The sequence below is a fragment of the Mesoplodon densirostris genome, chromosome 15 (genome assembly GCF_025265405.1).
Source record: "Mesoplodon densirostris isolate mMesDen1 chromosome 15, mMesDen1 primary haplotype, whole genome shotgun sequence".
In the NCBI taxonomy this organism is placed as follows: domain Eukaryota; kingdom Metazoa; phylum Chordata; class Mammalia; order Artiodactyla; family Ziphiidae; genus Mesoplodon; species Mesoplodon densirostris.
This window is the reverse complement of record NC_082675.1, coordinates 16,928,752-16,947,139: the sequence shown is the minus strand read 5'-3', so window position 1 is coordinate 16,947,139 and position 18,388 is coordinate 16,928,752. Positions and strand designations below refer to the sequence as shown.

Sequence of the window (18,388 nt, the reverse complement as noted above, 5' to 3'; positions counted from 1 at the left end):
TCATGCATCAAATTAAGTCTAGAAAATCCTAAAGTCCATTCTTATGTATGAATAGACGTGGAAGATACACTAAGATTCCTGGATGATTTTTTATTTCTTTTAACAAAGATGTGAGAACTCTGATTACACGGGTGAATCATTCCTTTCTTCTATCACTCTTAAAAGAGAGGGAAAGAGAGAAATCCCAGTGTGGTTCTTCCAAAATAAAGCAGTAGGTGTCCATCTGTCAGGTTACATTAAGCCAAGAAGAGATTTTTCTTTTTCAAAGTAGTTTCTTAGGGTCCTTGGCGTTTTCTCCTTGTGAAACATTTACAGGAAACATACTTTAAAGAAAATTAAAGCAGAAACACAGAAATCCAAATAAAACTCACCACCTCCATCCTCTTTTGCGCAAGATGCTCTACGTTACCCTTACCATAGAAAAGAATGGGAAAATCTGGGGTTGAAGTAAAGCACTCATTCTATACCAGTTGGAGCTAGAAATGTAGCTTTGTGATAGCAGGAGAGGGAGGCTGAGTGGTGTTTTCTGGTGACTTACTAAATAGATGCCAGAGCTTTCCTTCCCATCTATGAACTTCCTAGGTTCATAAAATGGAAAGACCAACGAACAATCTTTCCTATGTTTATTATTCAGAGTAGTCTAGCATGTTTCTCAAGACTGGTCTGCCAATCCCTCTCATAGAAATCACCAGAGAAGTTTGGTCAAATAGATTCTCAGTATCCATATCAGATTTACTGATCCCAAATCTCTGGTATTTGGGGCCCGGAAATGTGCACTTTAAGATCAAGCCAAGTGATTCTTTATGCACGCCAAGGATTGCGAGAATTGATCCTGTAATATTAGCCTTTTAACACACTGTACCTCCGTTTGCCCTCTTCTGCACCAGAATACAAGAGTTACTCAATATCTTGGAAGTTCGTACTACAGGTTGGCAAGATGCAGAGACGTGGCCTCAGAGAGGTGATTGGGGGTTCTCCCTAGGGTCCGCTCATTCCTGGTGAATTCTATATTCAATTTGGAGAGAGAGAAAGGGATTTCGGGTACTCAAAGCCTAAATAGCCTCAGAATCCCAGAGATCCTGCAGAACTCCTTAATATCAGGTTTCAGGACGCCTTCAGCTAATAATGTCTCTGGTCGGCCGCCGTCAGCCATCTAGTGAGGCAACGCGACATCCTGTCTGGCGGCGGTCACCCGACTGTCAAGATGGCGGCCCCCAGGAGCTGGGTTTTACGGAGCTTCTGCTGCCGTGAGTGGTCGCGAGTGTTGCCGGGCTGCAGGCTTCCCGGGCTTCGTAGCTCCTGGCCCAGGGGCCCGCTGGGTGCGCGGCTCTTGTCCCAAGAGAAGCGGGCAACCGAAACGCACTTCGGGTTTGCGACTGTGTCGGAAGAGGAGAAGGGGGGCAAAGGTGAAAAGGGTGAGAGGGGGGAGGGGGGGAATCTGACCGTCTGCGGTCTAGTTTCTTCTGCCCTTATTAAGGGTTGATTTAACGTCCTGTCGGCTCTGGTGCATTATCTTCTGCAGTCCTGACCTCCAAGGAGTATCCCCAGCCTAACCCTGCCAAACTGAGACGCTTCCTCTTTTTAAGTAATTATCACAAAACCCCATCAGTTGAGCGTTTATGATGTGCCAGGCAGTGTGCAGACATTGTTTACAATTCTCATTTCAACTTCCCGATGATGAATATTGCTATCCCATGTTACGTATGAGGAAATTGAGGCTTAAACGTTAAGCAAAAACTTGCCCAGTTTAACATAGCTAGTAAGTGGTGGAACTAGTATTCCAACCCAGTTTGGTCGGACTACAGAGCCCACGTTCTTAATCTCTTGCTAAAGGGATAGGCCATCTTTTATAAAAAGAAAGAAGGAAACTATTTTCTGTGTGCCTCAGCTTCCAAATTTGCCCGATAGGAATAATAGTAACTTTTTTCATAGAGTTCTTGTGAAGATTAGATTACTTCATACAGTGAAGAATTTTGAATAATGCCTGGCACTTCATAATTGCTCAGTAAATGTTAGATATTGTTGAGCAGTTTTTTGTGTTCGCCATAAGCATAGGAAAGGAAAAGAACTTTTTAACAACGCTGTACCATTTGTAATGGGGAAGGTATTATGCCCATATTACAGATGGATAAGGTGAGACTCTGAGAGGTTCCTTAACTTGGCCTATGGTCACCCAGGAAATAAGAGAAAGAGCCTACAACTGAATTTCCATCCTCTTATAGACTAGCACGTTGTATTACCTCTCACCTGAACCTTAACTAAATATTATACGTAGCTCTACTGTAACTCTTTGAATACTGAATTTAAACTAACATTTATTTCACTGTGAATCCCCAGAAAGCTAGGATGGTGGCTCATTCACGTCTGTATCCTCAGCACCTGATGCACATTGGGAGCTTGATAACTGATTATGGCGTGAAATAAATGGAGCCAAGTAAAACGATAGCAAACTTTTATTGAGGCCCTGAAACCTTTTAAAAATATTTCACATTAGTTCTTATAAATACAAGCGTATGAGGTAGGAACTCTTATCCTGTTTGTATAGATGAATAAACTACTAATAAGTGGCATAGCTGGAATTTGAATCCACATGGGTTGCTTCCAAAATAATAATAATGCTTAACCTCTGTATTGTGCTTTACAATGTATAAACAACATTTCACACAATGACGGGGGGGAAGAGTTACCCAGTAAGCTAAATACGACTTCCATGTTGAGACCCAAGATTGAAGTACAGGCAATCTTCCCTTTGCACAATGATGCAGGACAGTAAAAATGTCCATGCAAGCTGAAATCATGACAATGACCTTAAGGATCAATGGGGAAAATAGCGATTGTTCCAGAACCTTTAAAAATTATCAAACATCAAAAACTCTCTTACTGTCAGTTATAAATGTATAAGGAAATGAAAAAATAGTAAAGTTGATATTTATTTAGCACACTGTCATTTAAAATTAGATTTAATTAATACAATTAGAATTTTTAATTGTTTAAATTTAAATTTTTAAATTAAATTAAAACCTAATAAAAAATTAGAAAGATTGAGAATTAAGTTGTTTTATTCCTTTGTAAAAAATTTACCACGAGTAGTTTAAACAGTGTTTGCGTCCTTTTTGGCATATAATTTACAGTAGGGAGTGAGCACCTTCATGCCTCAGCAAACGGCCATACTTCTAAGGTTCAGTCAGCTTCTAACATTTTATCCTTTCACTTTCAATGTCATGAAATATCTCCAAGAATTCCTTTAATGTGAAATTTTTTGCTGGCATCATTTCCTCCGGGACATCTTCAACCTTTTCATCACAACCACATTCTCATTTACATCCATAAGTTAATTTTCCCCAAGTTCCTCTGGCTGCATATCTAAAACCTCTCGAGGAGCAGCAGTATCAACATTCCCATGGTCATGTTTCTCCTGTAACTCCACTGACATATTCAAATTTCACTTCTAGGGTTATCACTTTTCATTATTTTGTTGCACTTTCATTTTCATTGGCCAGTTTCCTCTTTCAGTTATCTAGTTTTGTACAATGCCACCGAGATTTACAGCTGAGATAAGAAGATAACACAACTACATGCTTTGCTGTCTGCATGTGAACTGAATAACTGATGTCTAGTGACCAACCACCTACAAACTGAGAAGTGACATTATTGGCTTCTGATCATGATGCATATCTGTTATTTATGTATGATTTGTGGACTGAAGAACTACTAGCAGAATTTGTACTTTATGTAATTAGTCTCAGTTAATAGACCACTGGATTTGAAGTTGCTGGAGGACTGGTATTATTGAACTAAACCACAGTAACTGAAATTCTTGTATATTAGAACCATGTAAAGCAAGAAGGGCTTATACTTAGTGGATTGAGCCTTAGTGTCACTCTAAGTACCCCCAAAAGATGTTCAAAAGCAAAGAGCAAGCTTATAGGATCCCAAGGTTGAGAATAGACATTCAAGATTGAGTTAAAGGAGGGGGCTCTGTAGTCTGCTGATTCAGCAGAGGACAGTAATGTTTTGGGTCTAAGCAGCACATTTTATCTGAGGAACTCAACGTGTCTCCCCTTCATTACCTAATTCAGCCTTACAGCAGGCAGGTAGGGGGCTGGCGCTGATATTCTCATCTCATGGGCAGAAATTGAGGTGCAAAGAAGTTAAATGTAGCCTGTACTTTAAAGTGTATTGGATAGTAAATTCCTTAACTCTTCAGCTAGCCCAGATTCCACATTCTGCCTTAATCCTATGGAGGGTCATGAGGACCCTCTACAGTGTGACTTGGCCCTGATTCACATCCTGCCATCCATCTGCCCACCAAATTGTACATGAGGTTTTTCTCAGTGATGCTGGCAGAGATGAGCTGAGGTCTTCCCATCCATTTGTCATGTCTTTCTAATGGATTTTGTTGTCTTTTATTATAATAATATTAGAAACATTCCAACCCCCCACCGCCCCTTCCTCTAAGAAACAGAAACTGGGGAATTCCCTGACGGTCCAGTGGTTAGGACACAGCGCTTTCACTGCTGAGGGCGCGGGTTCGATCCCTGGTCAGGGAACTAAGATCCTGCAAGCCAAGCTGCGTGGCAAAAAAAAAGAAAAAGAAAAACAGAAACCTATTTAGTACTTAAGTATGTGCATGACATTATTACAAGGTAATGACCCTAGGTAAAGCTAACTAAGATAACAGAAAAGAGGTTGACTTCTTTCTTACATGATGTAATTTAAGCCTTTTTCAGAAGGGGTAATGTTAAGGTGAAGACTTGGGCATCAAGCATTATGACTTGGCTCCACCTTGCAGACAGTTAATTTCATGGGGGGGAAAGCTTTCTCCTCTTTCATTTAGGACTTTTCCAGGTTAATCTTATGAATAGTCCAATCATGTTGTATTTCTCTCAAGTCTATCAGGTGTTTGAAAGTGTGGCCAAGAAGTATGATGTGATGAATGATGTGATGAGTCTTGGTATCCACCGTGTTTGGAAGGATTTGCTGCTCTGGAAGATGCGCCCGTTTCCGGGGACCCAGCTGCTGGATGTTGCTGGAGGCACAGGTAACATACAGTTCTGTATCCTGGGGTACCACTAAGCTCCTTTTATAAAAACTAGTGTCTCTTGGGACTTCCCTGGCGGTCCAGTGGTTAAGACTCTGCACTTCCGCTGCAGGGGGCACAGGTTAGATCCCTGGTCGGGGAACTGAGACCCCGCATGCCTCGCAGTGTGGCCAAAATAAATAAATAAGTAAAAAATAAAAATAAAATAGTTTTAAAAAATTAGTGTCTCTTGTTGGAATGAGCTAGCTCACCTACCATTAGCCTGAAGATAGTAATTGAAAATCAGTACACTTCTCAGAAAGATTTACTCTTTTCTTTTTAACTGAATGTCAGTCAAAAGCACAGAATATCAGCTTTGTGCCTGTCACTTTTCTAAAATTCAGAGGATTACAAAGTAAAACGACCAATTTTTAACTCCAGTGGCATTTCCCCATCTAAACAACCGTTTTACCTTCTGTTTAACCTTTATCCCACTTTCCCTCTTTCTTTGGTGTGGGGAAGTGGGAGAGCTTTTATCATGTTATGTAAGCTTTCTAGGCAGACTTTTCTGCCTAACCTACTATGATATCAGATATCAAAAGCTCATTTATTTATGCATGGTCCTTTGTTATTTGGTGCACACTAGGCATTTGGAGAGAAAAATGTCATAATGTGTAATATAATGTAATAATGTCATAATCTATACTAATAGGATAATGTATAATAATAAATTACAGTAGACAAATGTCCATGTTTGAAACATGCATATGTGTGGCTTTGTTGGTGTGGCCCTCTACCCAAAAGGAAGCACAGAGGGCAGTAAGGTGGAGGACGATTTAGAAGAATCTATCAAAATCTAAAATGCTTACAGTCTAGGATCCCACAGTTCAAATTCTAGACATGTAGTCTGAAAACAAAAACAAAAACTTGCACAGAGAGATAGCTACAGAAGGGGGTCAGTCAGAGCTGCTTCTATCTCCAATGTACCCCAGCCAGTAACATTACCACATGCTAGCAACTGCCCATTTAGAAAATACAATTGAAAAGTAATCCCATATATTTAAAAAGACATTGAAAAAGTAGAGCTACAAATATGCTCACTGCATAATTTTTAGTCATAGTGAAAAATTGGAAATAACCTATTTCTACCTCAATAAAGAAATGGCTTTAGGGACTTCCCTGGTGGCGCAGTGGTTAAGAATCTGCCTGCCAATGCAGGGGGCACAGGTTCGATCCCTGGTCTGGGAAGATCCCACATGCCGCGGAGCAACTAAGCCTGTGCGCCACAACTACTAAGCCTGCTCTCTAGAACCTACAAGCCACAACTACTGAGCCCATGTGCCACAACTAGTGAAGCCTGTGAGCCTAGAGCCCATGCTCCACAACAAGAGAAGCCACCGCAATGAGAAGCCCGTGCACCGCAATGAAGAGTAGACCCTGCTCACCACAACTAAAGAGAAAAGCCCACACACAGCACCAAAGACCCAACACAGTCAAAAAATAAAATAAATAAATATATATTTTTTAAAAAGAAATGGCTTTAAATTAAGATACATCAATACTATAAAATATTAGGTAGCTATTTAAAAGAATGAGGAAAGCCTATAAATACCAATGGAATGGTCTCAAGGACATATTAAGTGGGAAGAAAAAGAAAAGTTGTATACAATGCATATAATATGATCCCCATTTATGTTTTTAAGTTGTTTTATATGAGTACATATATTTAGATATATAGGAAAGTGACTAGAGAATACCTAATTGGATGGAGAGAATGGAAAAACTTAAGGATATATTTCTTACAGTGTAAGAAATAAACAAAGACAAGGAAACTGCATTATAAAAAGGGAAATGTGATCCGGAAAGCACTGGCTTTGCCCGAACAATATTTACCTGGTCACAATAATGTACACACTTGATTTTCAGCTTTTAGACTCAAACCATCAACAAAGCACAGAAGACGTAGCTATAGAACAAATAAAATGTTATCAGGCTTGACAGAATAAAAATATATATATGATGGAATGCTGAAGGGAGTCAAGAGGTACTGTCTGTAGTTGGTGGAATAAGAAATAAAATACTGGGGTGGAGGGATAAATTTGGAATTGGGATTAACAGAGGTATACTACTATATATAAAATAAACAACAAGGACTTACTGTATAACACAGGGAACTGTATTCAACATCTTGTAATAACCTATAATGGAAAAGAATCTGAAAAAGAAAAAAATGTATATATATGTAAAACTGAACCACTTTGCTGTACACCTGAAACATTGTAAATCAACTATACTTCAATGAAAAAATTAAAATAAAAAAATATATTGATTAGTTTATTACTCTAGGTTACAAAGGTATCTGAGGAATTATGAAAAGTGATAAAATATATTGGGAGGATAAAAGCAAGCAGAGATGGGGGTGAGTAAAGAAGTAGCTGGTGAGTAAAGAAGTAGCTGTAACCAACAGAATAAACAGTTAAAGGAGTTGGGAAGGATGGTCTGTGGGGAACTGAACTGGGAGTAGGAAGTGGTGTGGCAGGGAACTGTTGCTTGTGACTGTACCTTTACCTTTATGTTACTGTCATAAAAATTATTAGAAAAAGACTAGAAGGCTGCACGCTAAGCTCTTAACACTTGTTATGTCTGGAGAGTGTGGACAGAGAATGCAACTTTCATGTTTTATTCTACATGTTTAGGTATTGAGTCTTATAGTAAGAATGTGTCCATGCATTACATATGCAATTTTTTAAAGGTTTTTTTTTTTTTTTTGCGGTACACAGGCCTCTCACTGCTGTGGCCTCTCCCATTGCGGAGCACAGGCTCCGGACACGCAGGCTCAGCGGCCATGGCTCATGGGCCCAGTCGCTCTGCGGCACGTGGGATCTTCCTGGACCGGGGCACGAACCCGTGTCCCCTGCATCGGCAAGCGGACCCCCAACCACTGCGCCACCAGGGAAGCCCGAGGTTTTTTTTTTAATTAATTAATTAATTTATTTATTTTTGGCTGCTTTGGGTCTTCATTGCTGCATGCAGGCTTTCTCTAGTTGCGGCAAGTGGGGGCTACTCTTCGTTGTGGTGCGCGGGCTTCTCACTGCGGTGGCTTCTCTTGTTGTGGAGCACAGGCTCTAGGCGCACGGGCTTCAGTAGTTGTGGCACGTGGCCTCAGTAGCTGTGGCGCACGGGCTTAGTTGCTCCGCAGCATGTGGGGTCATCCTGGAGCAGGGCTTGAACCCGTGTCCCCTGCATTGGCAGGCGGATTTTTAAACACTGAGCCACCAGGGAAGTCCCGGTTTCTTTAAAGAATCTTAGACGTTAAAAATTTGCTGTTAAAAATAAAAGTTACTGGGCTTCCCTGGTGGCGCAGTGGTTAAGAATCCGCCTGCCAATGCAGGGGACATGGGTTCAAGCCCTGGTCCCCGAAGATCCCACGTGCCGTGGAACAACTAAGCCCGTGCACCACAGCTACTGAGCCTGCGCTCTAGAGCCCACGAGCCACAACTACTGAAGCCCGCACACCTAGAGCCTGTGCTCCACAACAAGAGAAGCCACCGCAATGAGAAGCCTGTGCACCATAATGAAGAGTAGCCTCCGTTTGCCGCAGCTAGAGAAAGCCGGCGCACAGCCAGGAAGACCCAACGCAGCCAAAAATAAATAAATAAAATATATAAAAATTAAAATTAAAAAAATAGTTACTGTTGAGATGAGTACAAAGTTCAATTTTCATACACTCCTCAACCCCTGTACCTTTGTTGCTCCTTTTGGGTTTAAGAAATGCTGGGTTTTTGTTTTTGTTTGTGTTTGATCTTTCCTCCTGTTGGCTTCCCACAGGTGACATTGCATTCCGGTTCCTTAATTATGTTCAGGCACAGCATCAGAGAAAGGAGAAGAGGCAATTAAGGGCCCAACAAAATTTATCCTGGGAAGAAATTGCCAAAAAGTACCAGAATGAAGAGGATTCTTTGGGCGGTTCTCATGTCATGGTCTGCGACATCAACAAGGAGATGCTAAAGATTGGAAAACAGAAAGCCCGTGCTCAAGGATACAAAGCTGGTAAGTCCTGCAGAAAGTGGACCCAGAGGAGATGTTTATATGTTTATAAAATAAGATGGAATATGTACAATGCTGAAGTGCTTTCTCTTCCAGGTTTCAAAAACTTACAGATAGGTAGGAGTGGAGGATAATTTGTGTGGCTGCGTCCAGCATATGTGCTGTTACGTACATTATTTCAGCAACCCAGGGAGTTAGATTATCAGCCACATGTGACAGGGTAGATAACCCAAACCCAAAGAGGTTAAGTATCTGCTTCAACTAACACAATTTAAATGGCAGATCCGGAATGGGGGCTGGCTCTTTGGATCTCAGCTCTTGGACACTGAGACAAGTTTGGCTTTTAATTCCCAGCAGCTCCCCAGTGACCCCCATGCCCTGTTCTTGAGCCATTTCATCCCCCTCCCAAAACTAAGCTCTGCTTCAGCTTTCAAACCAGGGCTCCTGGGGCCTGGACATTTCCCATGTGGGGCTCTTTTTACAGGCAGTCTTTGCTCCAGAGCACCTCTACCCCACCCCCACCATTGGGTGGGCTGAGACTTTCTCAGATCTTCATCCAGGTCTAATGGCTTTGTTTTTGGGGGGAGGTGTGTGTGTGTGTGTGTGTGTGTGTGTGTGTGTGTGTGTGTGTGTGATTTATTTATTTATTTTAATACATCTTTATTGGAATATAATTGCTTCACAATACTGTGTTAATTTCTGTTGTACAACAAAGTGAATCAGCCATATACACACATACATCCCCATATTCCCTCTTGAGGCTCCCTCCCACCCTCCCTATCCCATCCCTCTAGGTCATCACAAAGCACCGAGCTGACCTCCCTGTGCTATGCTGCTGCTTCCCACTAGCTATCTCTCTTACATTTGGTTGTGTATATGTATGTCGATGCTACTCTCACTTTGCCCCTCACCCGCTGTGTCCTCAAGTCCATTCTCTACGTCTGCGTCTTTATTCCTGCCCTGCCACTAGGTTCATCAGTACCTTTTTTTTTTTGATTCCAAATATATGCGTTAGCATACGGCATTTGTTTTTCTCTTTCTGACTTACTTCACTGTGTGTGACAGACTCTAGGTCCATCCACCTCACTGCAAATAACTCAATTTCGTTTCTTTTCATGGCTGAGTAATATTCCATTGCAGGTCTAACGGCTTTTCCCACACAGCCTTGCTTCCTCTCCTTTTTATTTTTCCCAGGTGTCTCCTCTCACCCCCCTGTCCCCAAAAAGAAAAAAAACCTTTTGCCCTCCTACCTCTGTTTCATCGTGGGTTTCTCAGAGGGCCCAGCTGATGCAGTTGAAGAATCACCCGTAAATGGTACTCCTCAAATTTCCCTAGCACGGTACTCTCAGTGGCCAATGGGAGAATGCCTGGGTATCTCCAGGAGCCTGTTGCAGCCTCCAAATAGACAGTTTCTGCTCTAGCTTAAAGATATACATTTTGCATTTGGCTTTCTGTTTGTTTTCATATTTTGAAATACTTTTGCCCCCAGTTTTTTGCCCCAGTACAAGTACTGATCTGGCAGCTGCAGCACATTTACCCAGCTCTTCAGAGCCGCTGCACTGCCCTCTTCCACGCTGGCCGAGCACTGCAGGCAGCCCCCGTGAGAGGCAGTGGTGCACAGCAAAGGAAGCCAAGTCCCTTGGGTCCCTATCAGCACTTCTCCCCTCCCCCACCCCCACCATGAGTGTCTATGGTTATTTTAGCTCAATTCTGCTGCCTCCTCCTCCTCCCACCCACAGAATGAGCTGCCTAGACGAACTGCAGCCCACTTGGCCCCCCAAATGAAGGGCTCTTTTGTTAACCATCAACACTGATCAGAAGGCTGACAGTCACTAGTGTTTCTAGACAAAGGCACCGTGTTCTTACTCCTACTGAGAAACGTGTTTCCCTTCTCTCTGGTGCTTAGCCACGAAGACTGGAGAACAAAGATGAAAATGATGGGTAATGTTCCACCTCTCAAATCATCTCTTCCATAGCACAGCTTGCCCTTCAGGCTCTCCTAACAGCCAAGAAATCCACCTGCGTAGGAATCATTACATGCTGCATAGTATGGTTTTATCTTTCCTCCTTGCTTTATAAATCTCCAATAATAATACCTTTGCAAAAAATATCATGCAAAAAAATTTGAAACTAAGTAGGAAGATCCTAGAAATGATTTAATAGTTTAAAAAATTAATGTGTAAAGGCATTTTTGTGTGTAGTACTATTATGTGTTTTACTTACATGTAGCACTTCCTCCCAAAATGGAAGCTTGGAGGGCAGGAACCTTAAAAAGATTATTTGATGGTTTATAAAAGTGATATATTTGGGAAAATTTTGGATATTAGAAATCAAAAATTTGAAAAGGTATTAAGAAGTAAATATTAACCAGAGTTTCAGCATCCAGAGATGACCCTCAATATATTTCCTTCCTAGCTTTTTCCTAATCATTTTCTTTTTATAAAATTGAGAACATCTTATGTATATAATTTAGTATCCTGCTTTATTTAATTCAGCATTGTATCATGAGATTTTCCCATGTTATTAAAAACTCCTGGGAATTCTCTGGCGGTCCAGTGATTAGGACTGCACACTCTAACTGCTGAGGGCTCAGGTTCGATCCATGGTCAAGGGACTAATATCCCACAAGCCACATGGTGCAGCCAAAAAAAAAAAAAAATTTCCTTAAAATCATTTTTTATGATATTCCCTCATATGGATGTTTTATGATTTGCATAACCAATTTACGTAACTAGTTGATCTTTCTTTTTTTCCTGATGTTTTTGCACGTAGCACAATGTTGTAACATCCTTATTTGTAAATTTTTGCATGCATCATTATTTTCTTTTTACTGACTATATATTTGGACAAGTGTTTAGGCTCTCTAGATCTCAATTACCTTATCTATAAAATGTAGAAAATAATAACCCTTCTCACAGTAGGAGGTACTATCCCATAACTGTTAAAAACACAGGCTCTGGAATAAAACTTCCTGAGTTCTAATCCATCTGTGTGACCTTAGGCAAGCTACTTCAATCTTTCTGATACTCAATTTTGTTCAACTGAAACATGAAGATGATAGTACGGCTGTCTCAGAGTCGGTATGAGGATGTGAGAAGATAATGTATGCAAAGTGACGATACAGACCCTGCCATCATGGGCTTAGTAAGCAGTAGCTTTGATGATGATGTCATTAATGTCCTCCTCCTAAAATTCAAATAGCTGGGTCAAAGGATATACTTATTACTAGGGCTCTTGTTAAATACTGCTGGCATGCCTTCCAGGAGGGTTATTTCCATTGACCTTCCCCTATAGTGCCTTCCTTCTATATCATACTTTTTTTTTTTTAAGTTCCATTGAGACACCGAACGTGACAGTGCTTTTATTTTATTTATTTATTTAAGGAAGCCAAGTGTTTTATTTTATTTTATTTTAAATTTATTTACTTATGGCTGCATTGGGTCTTTGTTCCTGCTCGCGGGCTTTCTCTAGTTGCGGCGAGCGTCGGCTACTCTTCATTGCAGTGCACGGGCTTCTCATTGTGGTTGCTTCTCTTGTTGTGGAACACGGGCTCTAGGTGCACGGGCTTCAGTAGTTGTGGCTCACGGGCTCTAGAGCACAGGCTCAGTAGTTGTGGTGCTCAGGCTTAGTGGCTCCGTGGCATGTGGGATCTTCCCAGACCAGGGCTCGAACCTTGTCCCCTGCGTTGGCAGGCAGATTCTTAACCACTACACCACCAGGGAAGTCCCTCTATCATACTTTATGTCTGATTCACTGCAAGTTGAATAATATTAAAGCCAAATCAGGATCCTCAGAGGACATAGCTACCCTGATGGGGAGCTCCCTTGGGTGTTTTCTGAATTCATGACCAGACTTGCAGTCAAGACACTGCTTCGCTATGACTCCAGGAGAACCAATATAATTATACTAAATTACATACTGAGAATACTTCCAATGACTGTCTGAAGTAGGTACTATTATTGACTCCATTTTACAGATGAGGAAACAAAGTAGTTTATTAAACATTATATAGCTAATAAATGGGGAAGCTGGAATTAGAACACAGGCAACCCCAGGACCTGGGCTCTTAACCACAGTGCTTTACACAAAACACCTAGTTGGATAAAAATTGCTTAAGGGTAAGGCATAACTAAGTGACCAGTGTCTACTCTGAGAACCTTGGAGGGACTTCCTGCTAAACTTCAAGGGCACCAGCTTCACATTCTCAGGACTGGAGAACACCGTGAAGACGGTGGCCAGGAATCCACTGGAGAAGGCAGGTGTGCATTTTCTGACACCACTTCAGACACCACACGTGTGATGTTTGCCCGGCACCAAACAGCTCTCCAGTTCTCCAGCGCCAACCAGCTCTCCAACAATTCAGTTCAGTTCTGACACTAATTACCCAGAGTTAGCGTCAGATTCCACAGGTTTAAGGGCTAATTGCCACAGGACTGCCCCCACTTCACAAGCCAGCCGCCAACAGGGTGTCCACGGTACCCACAGTTCTGTCCGGCCTACTGCAAATTCAGGGTTTCCCACGACCCCCTCCTCAGGTTTGACAGTTCACTGGGTGCAAAGGAGACAGCTGTCCAGACTGAGGCCAGAACTGCTTTTCTCTTTCAGGACTTGCTTGGGTATTGGGAGACGCTGAAGAACTGCCCTTTGATGATGACAAGTTTGATGTTTACACCATTGCCTTTGGGATCCGGAATGTCACACACATCGATCGGGTAATGAATGGCTGCATCCGCTTGCACGACTCAGGATATTAGTTCTCCTGGAGTGGCTCCACCGTGAATGAGGAAAGGGAGAGATTCTTCTCTGGGCTCAGCTCCTGAGTTGAATGTTTCAGACTTAGAGGTCTTAATCCTTTAAATTGCCAATTTTCCTGCCCACAAAATTGAAAAAAAAACACAGAGCAGATCCCCACAGAAGCCTTTGTTGCTTGGGTTGGTATTTACATCTTTTAAAAAAAAATTTATTTATTTGGCCGCATCAGGTCTTAGTTGCGGTGGCGGGCTTCTCTCTAGTTGTGGCGCGCGGGCTCCAGAGTGCGTGGTCTTAGTTGCCCCGTGGCATGTGGGATCTTAGTTCCCCAACCAGGGATCAAACCCGCGTCCCCTGCGTTGGAAGGCAGATTCTTAACCACTGGGCCACCAGAGAAATCCCGGTATTTACATTTTTGAGACTGTCAGTCTTGCTCTCTCATTTCATCTGCTTCCTCTCGCTTGTGAAGCCACTGACTCTGACACTGCAGACCAGAGGGATTTCCAAGGCTGACAGAGAAAAAGGCACTCAAACCCTATTTTGGCAGAAAGTAGCTAGATTCATGGTTCCTCTGTAGGAAGAAGGGAATGTTCAGCTCTTAATCTGATGCAGCTCTTCTTTATTTCTGCTTGAACATTCTGTTCACACATTTGAAGATGGTAAGCAAGGCACCCAGTTTCATTTCTGTAATGTGGACTCCAGTTGCCTAGTTGCCTGCTTTAGGTGGGACATCCTTTATGGTGTACTTTAGCTTCATTTTTATGACCTGTCCTGTGTCTGTAGCCAGTTTATTATTCCTTTTAAATAAAAAAAATAATAATAAATTTTAGTAGATTCAAAGTTCAAAAGGCACAAACGGATATATCAGTAAAAGTCTTCACCTTGTGTCCCAACCATTCAGTGCCTCCTCCCCCTGCTGTCACCAATTTCTTAATGTTGGTTGCAAAGATGTCTTGTGCATATTAAGTGTATTTATTTTCTCTTTTTTTGTACAAATATTAGCATATGAAACATTTTGCCCATTGCTTTTTTTTCCCTTAAAAATATACCTGCAGACTTTTCCATGTCAGCACATAAAGAACACTGGCTCTTCCTTTTTTTAATAGCTGCATTCCCTTTGTATATATATTCCATAATTTAGGGTCTCTCATTAATGGTTAAGATACTTCTAATCTTGTGCTGTTCAAATCGTGCCATAATGAATAACCCATGTCATTTCCACAATAGAAACATTTCTGTAAGATAGATTCCTTGAAGTAAAATTGCTGGATCAAGAAGGAATATCCATTGTGATTTTGAGAAGTCATTCAAAAATTGCCACCTGTGGGGGGGTTGTACCAATCTGAGTCAGTTTAGATTACTCCAAGTAACCTTCTCTAGTCACGGGCAGCAGAATGCCTAAAAAATTTAGGAGACTGTGGGTTATCTCTGCTATTACAGCTTCCCAGCTGAGAGTGAACACGGGATCTGTGGGAAATAACTTTTATAACGCCCATAGGAGCTGACGCCGCCTCAGCCTCCCAGAGTTGAATGAGGGCTGCTGACGAGTGTGTTCTGTTGTTCCTGTCTTGCTCAGGCGCTCCAGGAAGCCCATCGTGTCCTGAAGCCAGGAGGACGGTTTCTCTGTCTGGAGTTCAGCCAAGTAAACAATCCGCTCGTATCCAGGTTGGTATTGTTAACAGGGCTTGATTTTCTTCATCTAGCCAAGCGTTTCCCATCCCAAAGTGGACAGAAAATAGCCAGTAAGCTATAAGCATGAACTTCATAGTTCAGTGTCCCAGAGTCCCTGAGAGACAGTGCCACCTCTGAGGTCAGCCATTTCTGAATGACAACACCTAGGCCAGAAGGGTCTCAAACCAGTAACCAGAGACTCAAGTGGGCCCACATATGTATTTTGTTTGACTCATGGTTATTTTAAAAATTGACTTAGATGTCCATATTTTAAAATCAGGAAATTTTACATAAAAATCTAGATTTCCAGCTTCACTTGAGAAATCAGATATATGGCAACCCTGGTTAAGCCCATATTCCCACATGGCAATAGTCAGAGCTGAATAGTAACTGCCCCTCCTCCACTTTTCTGGTACTTCCTAACTGTGCCTGTCACCACAACCTCACTACTCCCTAGGCTCTTGCACCTGGCCCACTTCACTTATTTCAGGTACTTGCTTGACCCTTACAGGCATTTGAGTTTATAATCCCAGGCTTAGACCTTCTTGCTTATTAACGGTCATGTTCTAATCTTAATCTTTTGCCTTTTTGTTTAGGCTCTATGATGTATATAGCTTCCAGGTCATTCCTGTCCTGGGAGAGGTCATTGCAGGAGATTGGAAGTCCTATCAATACCTTGTAGAAAGTATCCGACAGTTCCCATCTCAGGTACAAAACTTCTATAGCTTACAACAAAGGCCCTACAGTTGAAATCCAGGCGATTTTTGCTGTATCCTTCTTTGTGTTTTAGGAGGAATTCAAGGAGATGATAGAAGATGCAGGTTTTCAGAAGGTGACTTATGAAAATCTAACATCAGGAATTGTAGCCATTCATTCTGGCTTCAAACTGTAACTCCTTTAAGATCCTGGAGTGTGAACCAGTCACATCCTGTCAAAAGGCTGGAGCCGAAGGATAATGTGGTTAGTGAGACCAGCACAACATCTCCTCTTAAGGCTGTGCGCCTTGGACTCATGTTCTGATGTGACCAGTCTCAAAGTGAAAGAAACAAGCTTCTGTCACTTTATTGTAGCTTTCCTTTGGGGCTGCTTCAGGCCTTCTCCCAGAGGTATTTGGTCTGTACTGTTTGCTTAACTCCTAATTCTTCTTGGCTCTGTAGTATGTGGTTAAGGAAAACCAGCACTAAAACTCAGTTTTGAAGTGTATTTGTGGCTTCTCTGCCAGTGCTGCCTTCCAGAGGGATAATGAATCATTAGAACCCAATGATGATTTGAACCAGAAAACTTCCTAGCTGTACCCAAGTCCATCTTTCAGCCTAGGACTAAGTCTGGGGCCAAAAGCCAAGGCCCAAATTAGAGGGCTAAGGATCACAACTAGAACTGTACACTGTAACACTAAATGAGTTTACAATTTTCATGGGTTTTGTCATTTTTTTCTTGAGGTAGGTGGAAGAAATACACTTTCATCACTATTCATTCAGTTCTTCTACCAAAAGCCACTGTTGTGTCCTCAGTGCCTGTCATGAAGGAAACTTGACAAATCCTCGTTGAAAGAATAAATCTACCTGATTTCACGTCTTACAGAGAGATTCTTTGTCAGGATACGTTTGAAGTCAGGGTCTTATAGCCAAACAAAAAAGTTTGATAACTATTTGTCTAGCCAAACCCCCTCCAGTACTCAGCAGAGCTGGACAGAGCTCTTGTCTCCTTAATACAGTCCACTCTTTGATGTTAAAATGAGACCATAAATATTTTCAGTGCAGATGAAACTTAAGGGTTTTTTTGGGGGGTGGGGGAGGGTTGGTAAGAAGTTGCAGAAATCAACCTGTGAGTTGGCTGGCAGTTGAATTGCAGAGACCTTAGTTCAAGGCTATTTGAAAAGTCTTCAGATATACTGCCTCTTGCCCCAGCACAGCAGGGGTCATTTACCCCTTCACGTGAGTCACGACCTTCACTCACAAGATTGTGCCCTTGTCACTAAAAAGCTTCCAGATACAGCACTCTATATACACCTGTCTCAAAGAACAGCACCTAAGAACAATTGATAAAATGCTAAACCTTAGGGCTTCCCTGGTGGCGCAGTGGTTGAGAGTCCACCTGCCGATGCAGGGGACACGGGTTCGTGCCCCGGTCCGGGAGGATCCCACATGCCGCGGAGCAGCTGGGCCCGTGAGCCATGGCCGCTGAGCCTGCGCGTCCGGAGCCTGTGCTCCACAACGGGAGAGGCCACAACAGTGAGAGGCCCGCGTACCGCAGGAAAAAAAAAAAAAAAAAGCCAAACCTTAGAAAAACTTTTGAGTTTTGTTTTTAGCCAGTTGGCGCCTTTGAAATTAACAAGGAGCAAGCACTAAAAAAACCTTCATGGATCATCAACCCAGTCCTCTGTCAGCGGCAATGTGATTCTCATACCTGAATCAAGAAAAAGTTAAAAGCTGTCACTTCCTAGCGATAGATATGGGCCTGATCAAATTAGAACTCCCATTGTCCAGCTGTTTGTGGCCTGAAAGCAGCTGGAGACTGTAAGTAGAGCTAAAATCGACAAGATTGATGCAGCTTTGAAAGCCAAACACCTGTTGGGCTTCAAACAAATATAGCCAGGTCACAAAAGAGGAAAAGGAGGTAGAAAAAAGATGTATTACAGGAGCATTCTCAGTCTGTTCATATAAATACAAACCTAAACCACTGCAATTGCAGTCCCGTTCCACAGTACCTCCTACTCCTTTCCTGCAGAAAGCAGGGGAAAAACTTCTCCCATTTTAATTGCCATAATAGTAAAACAATTTTTTGCCCCTCTACCCAAAAACTTTCCCAGTCCTAACATTGATCAACTTCACTAGAACTTTTAAGACCCCAAGTTCTGGTAAAGAAAAACAACCTCCCAAAGATGTTACAGACCTAATACTG

General features: G+C 42.1%; 1 protein-coding gene across 1 annotated transcript; it reads left to right on the top strand.

Moving 5' to 3' along the window:
* Positions 1-1,187: 1,187 nt before the first annotated feature.
* COQ5 (coenzyme Q5, methyltransferase) lies at positions 1,188-17,043 on the top strand. The gene is made up of 7 exons (XM_060119576.1): positions 1,188-1,406; positions 4,892-5,041; positions 8,849-9,070; positions 13,673-13,779; positions 15,393-15,481; positions 16,084-16,195; positions 16,278-17,043. The coding sequence occupies exons 1-7, from the start codon at positions 1,205-1,207 to the stop codon at positions 16,377-16,379; spliced, it is 984 nt and encodes a 327-aa protein (XP_059975559.1). The 5' UTR covers positions 1,188-1,204; the 3' UTR covers positions 16,380-17,043.
* Positions 17,044-18,388: the final 1,345 nt, after the last annotated feature.

Bases quoted from the DNA above. Each gene is read 5' to 3' on its own strand.
- COQ5 (XM_060119576.1), top strand. From the start codon at position 1,205: ATGGCGGCCCCCAGGAGCTGGGTTTTACGGAGCTTCTGCTGCCGTGAG. The intron at 13,780-15,392 runs GTAATGAATGGC...TGTCTTGCTCAG, and splicing joins ATGTCACACACATCGATCGG to GCGCTCCAGGAAGCCCATCG. The intron at 16,196-16,277 runs GTACAAAACTTC...TTTGTGTTTTAG, and splicing joins TCCGACAGTTCCCATCTCAG to GAGGAATTCAAGGAGATGAT.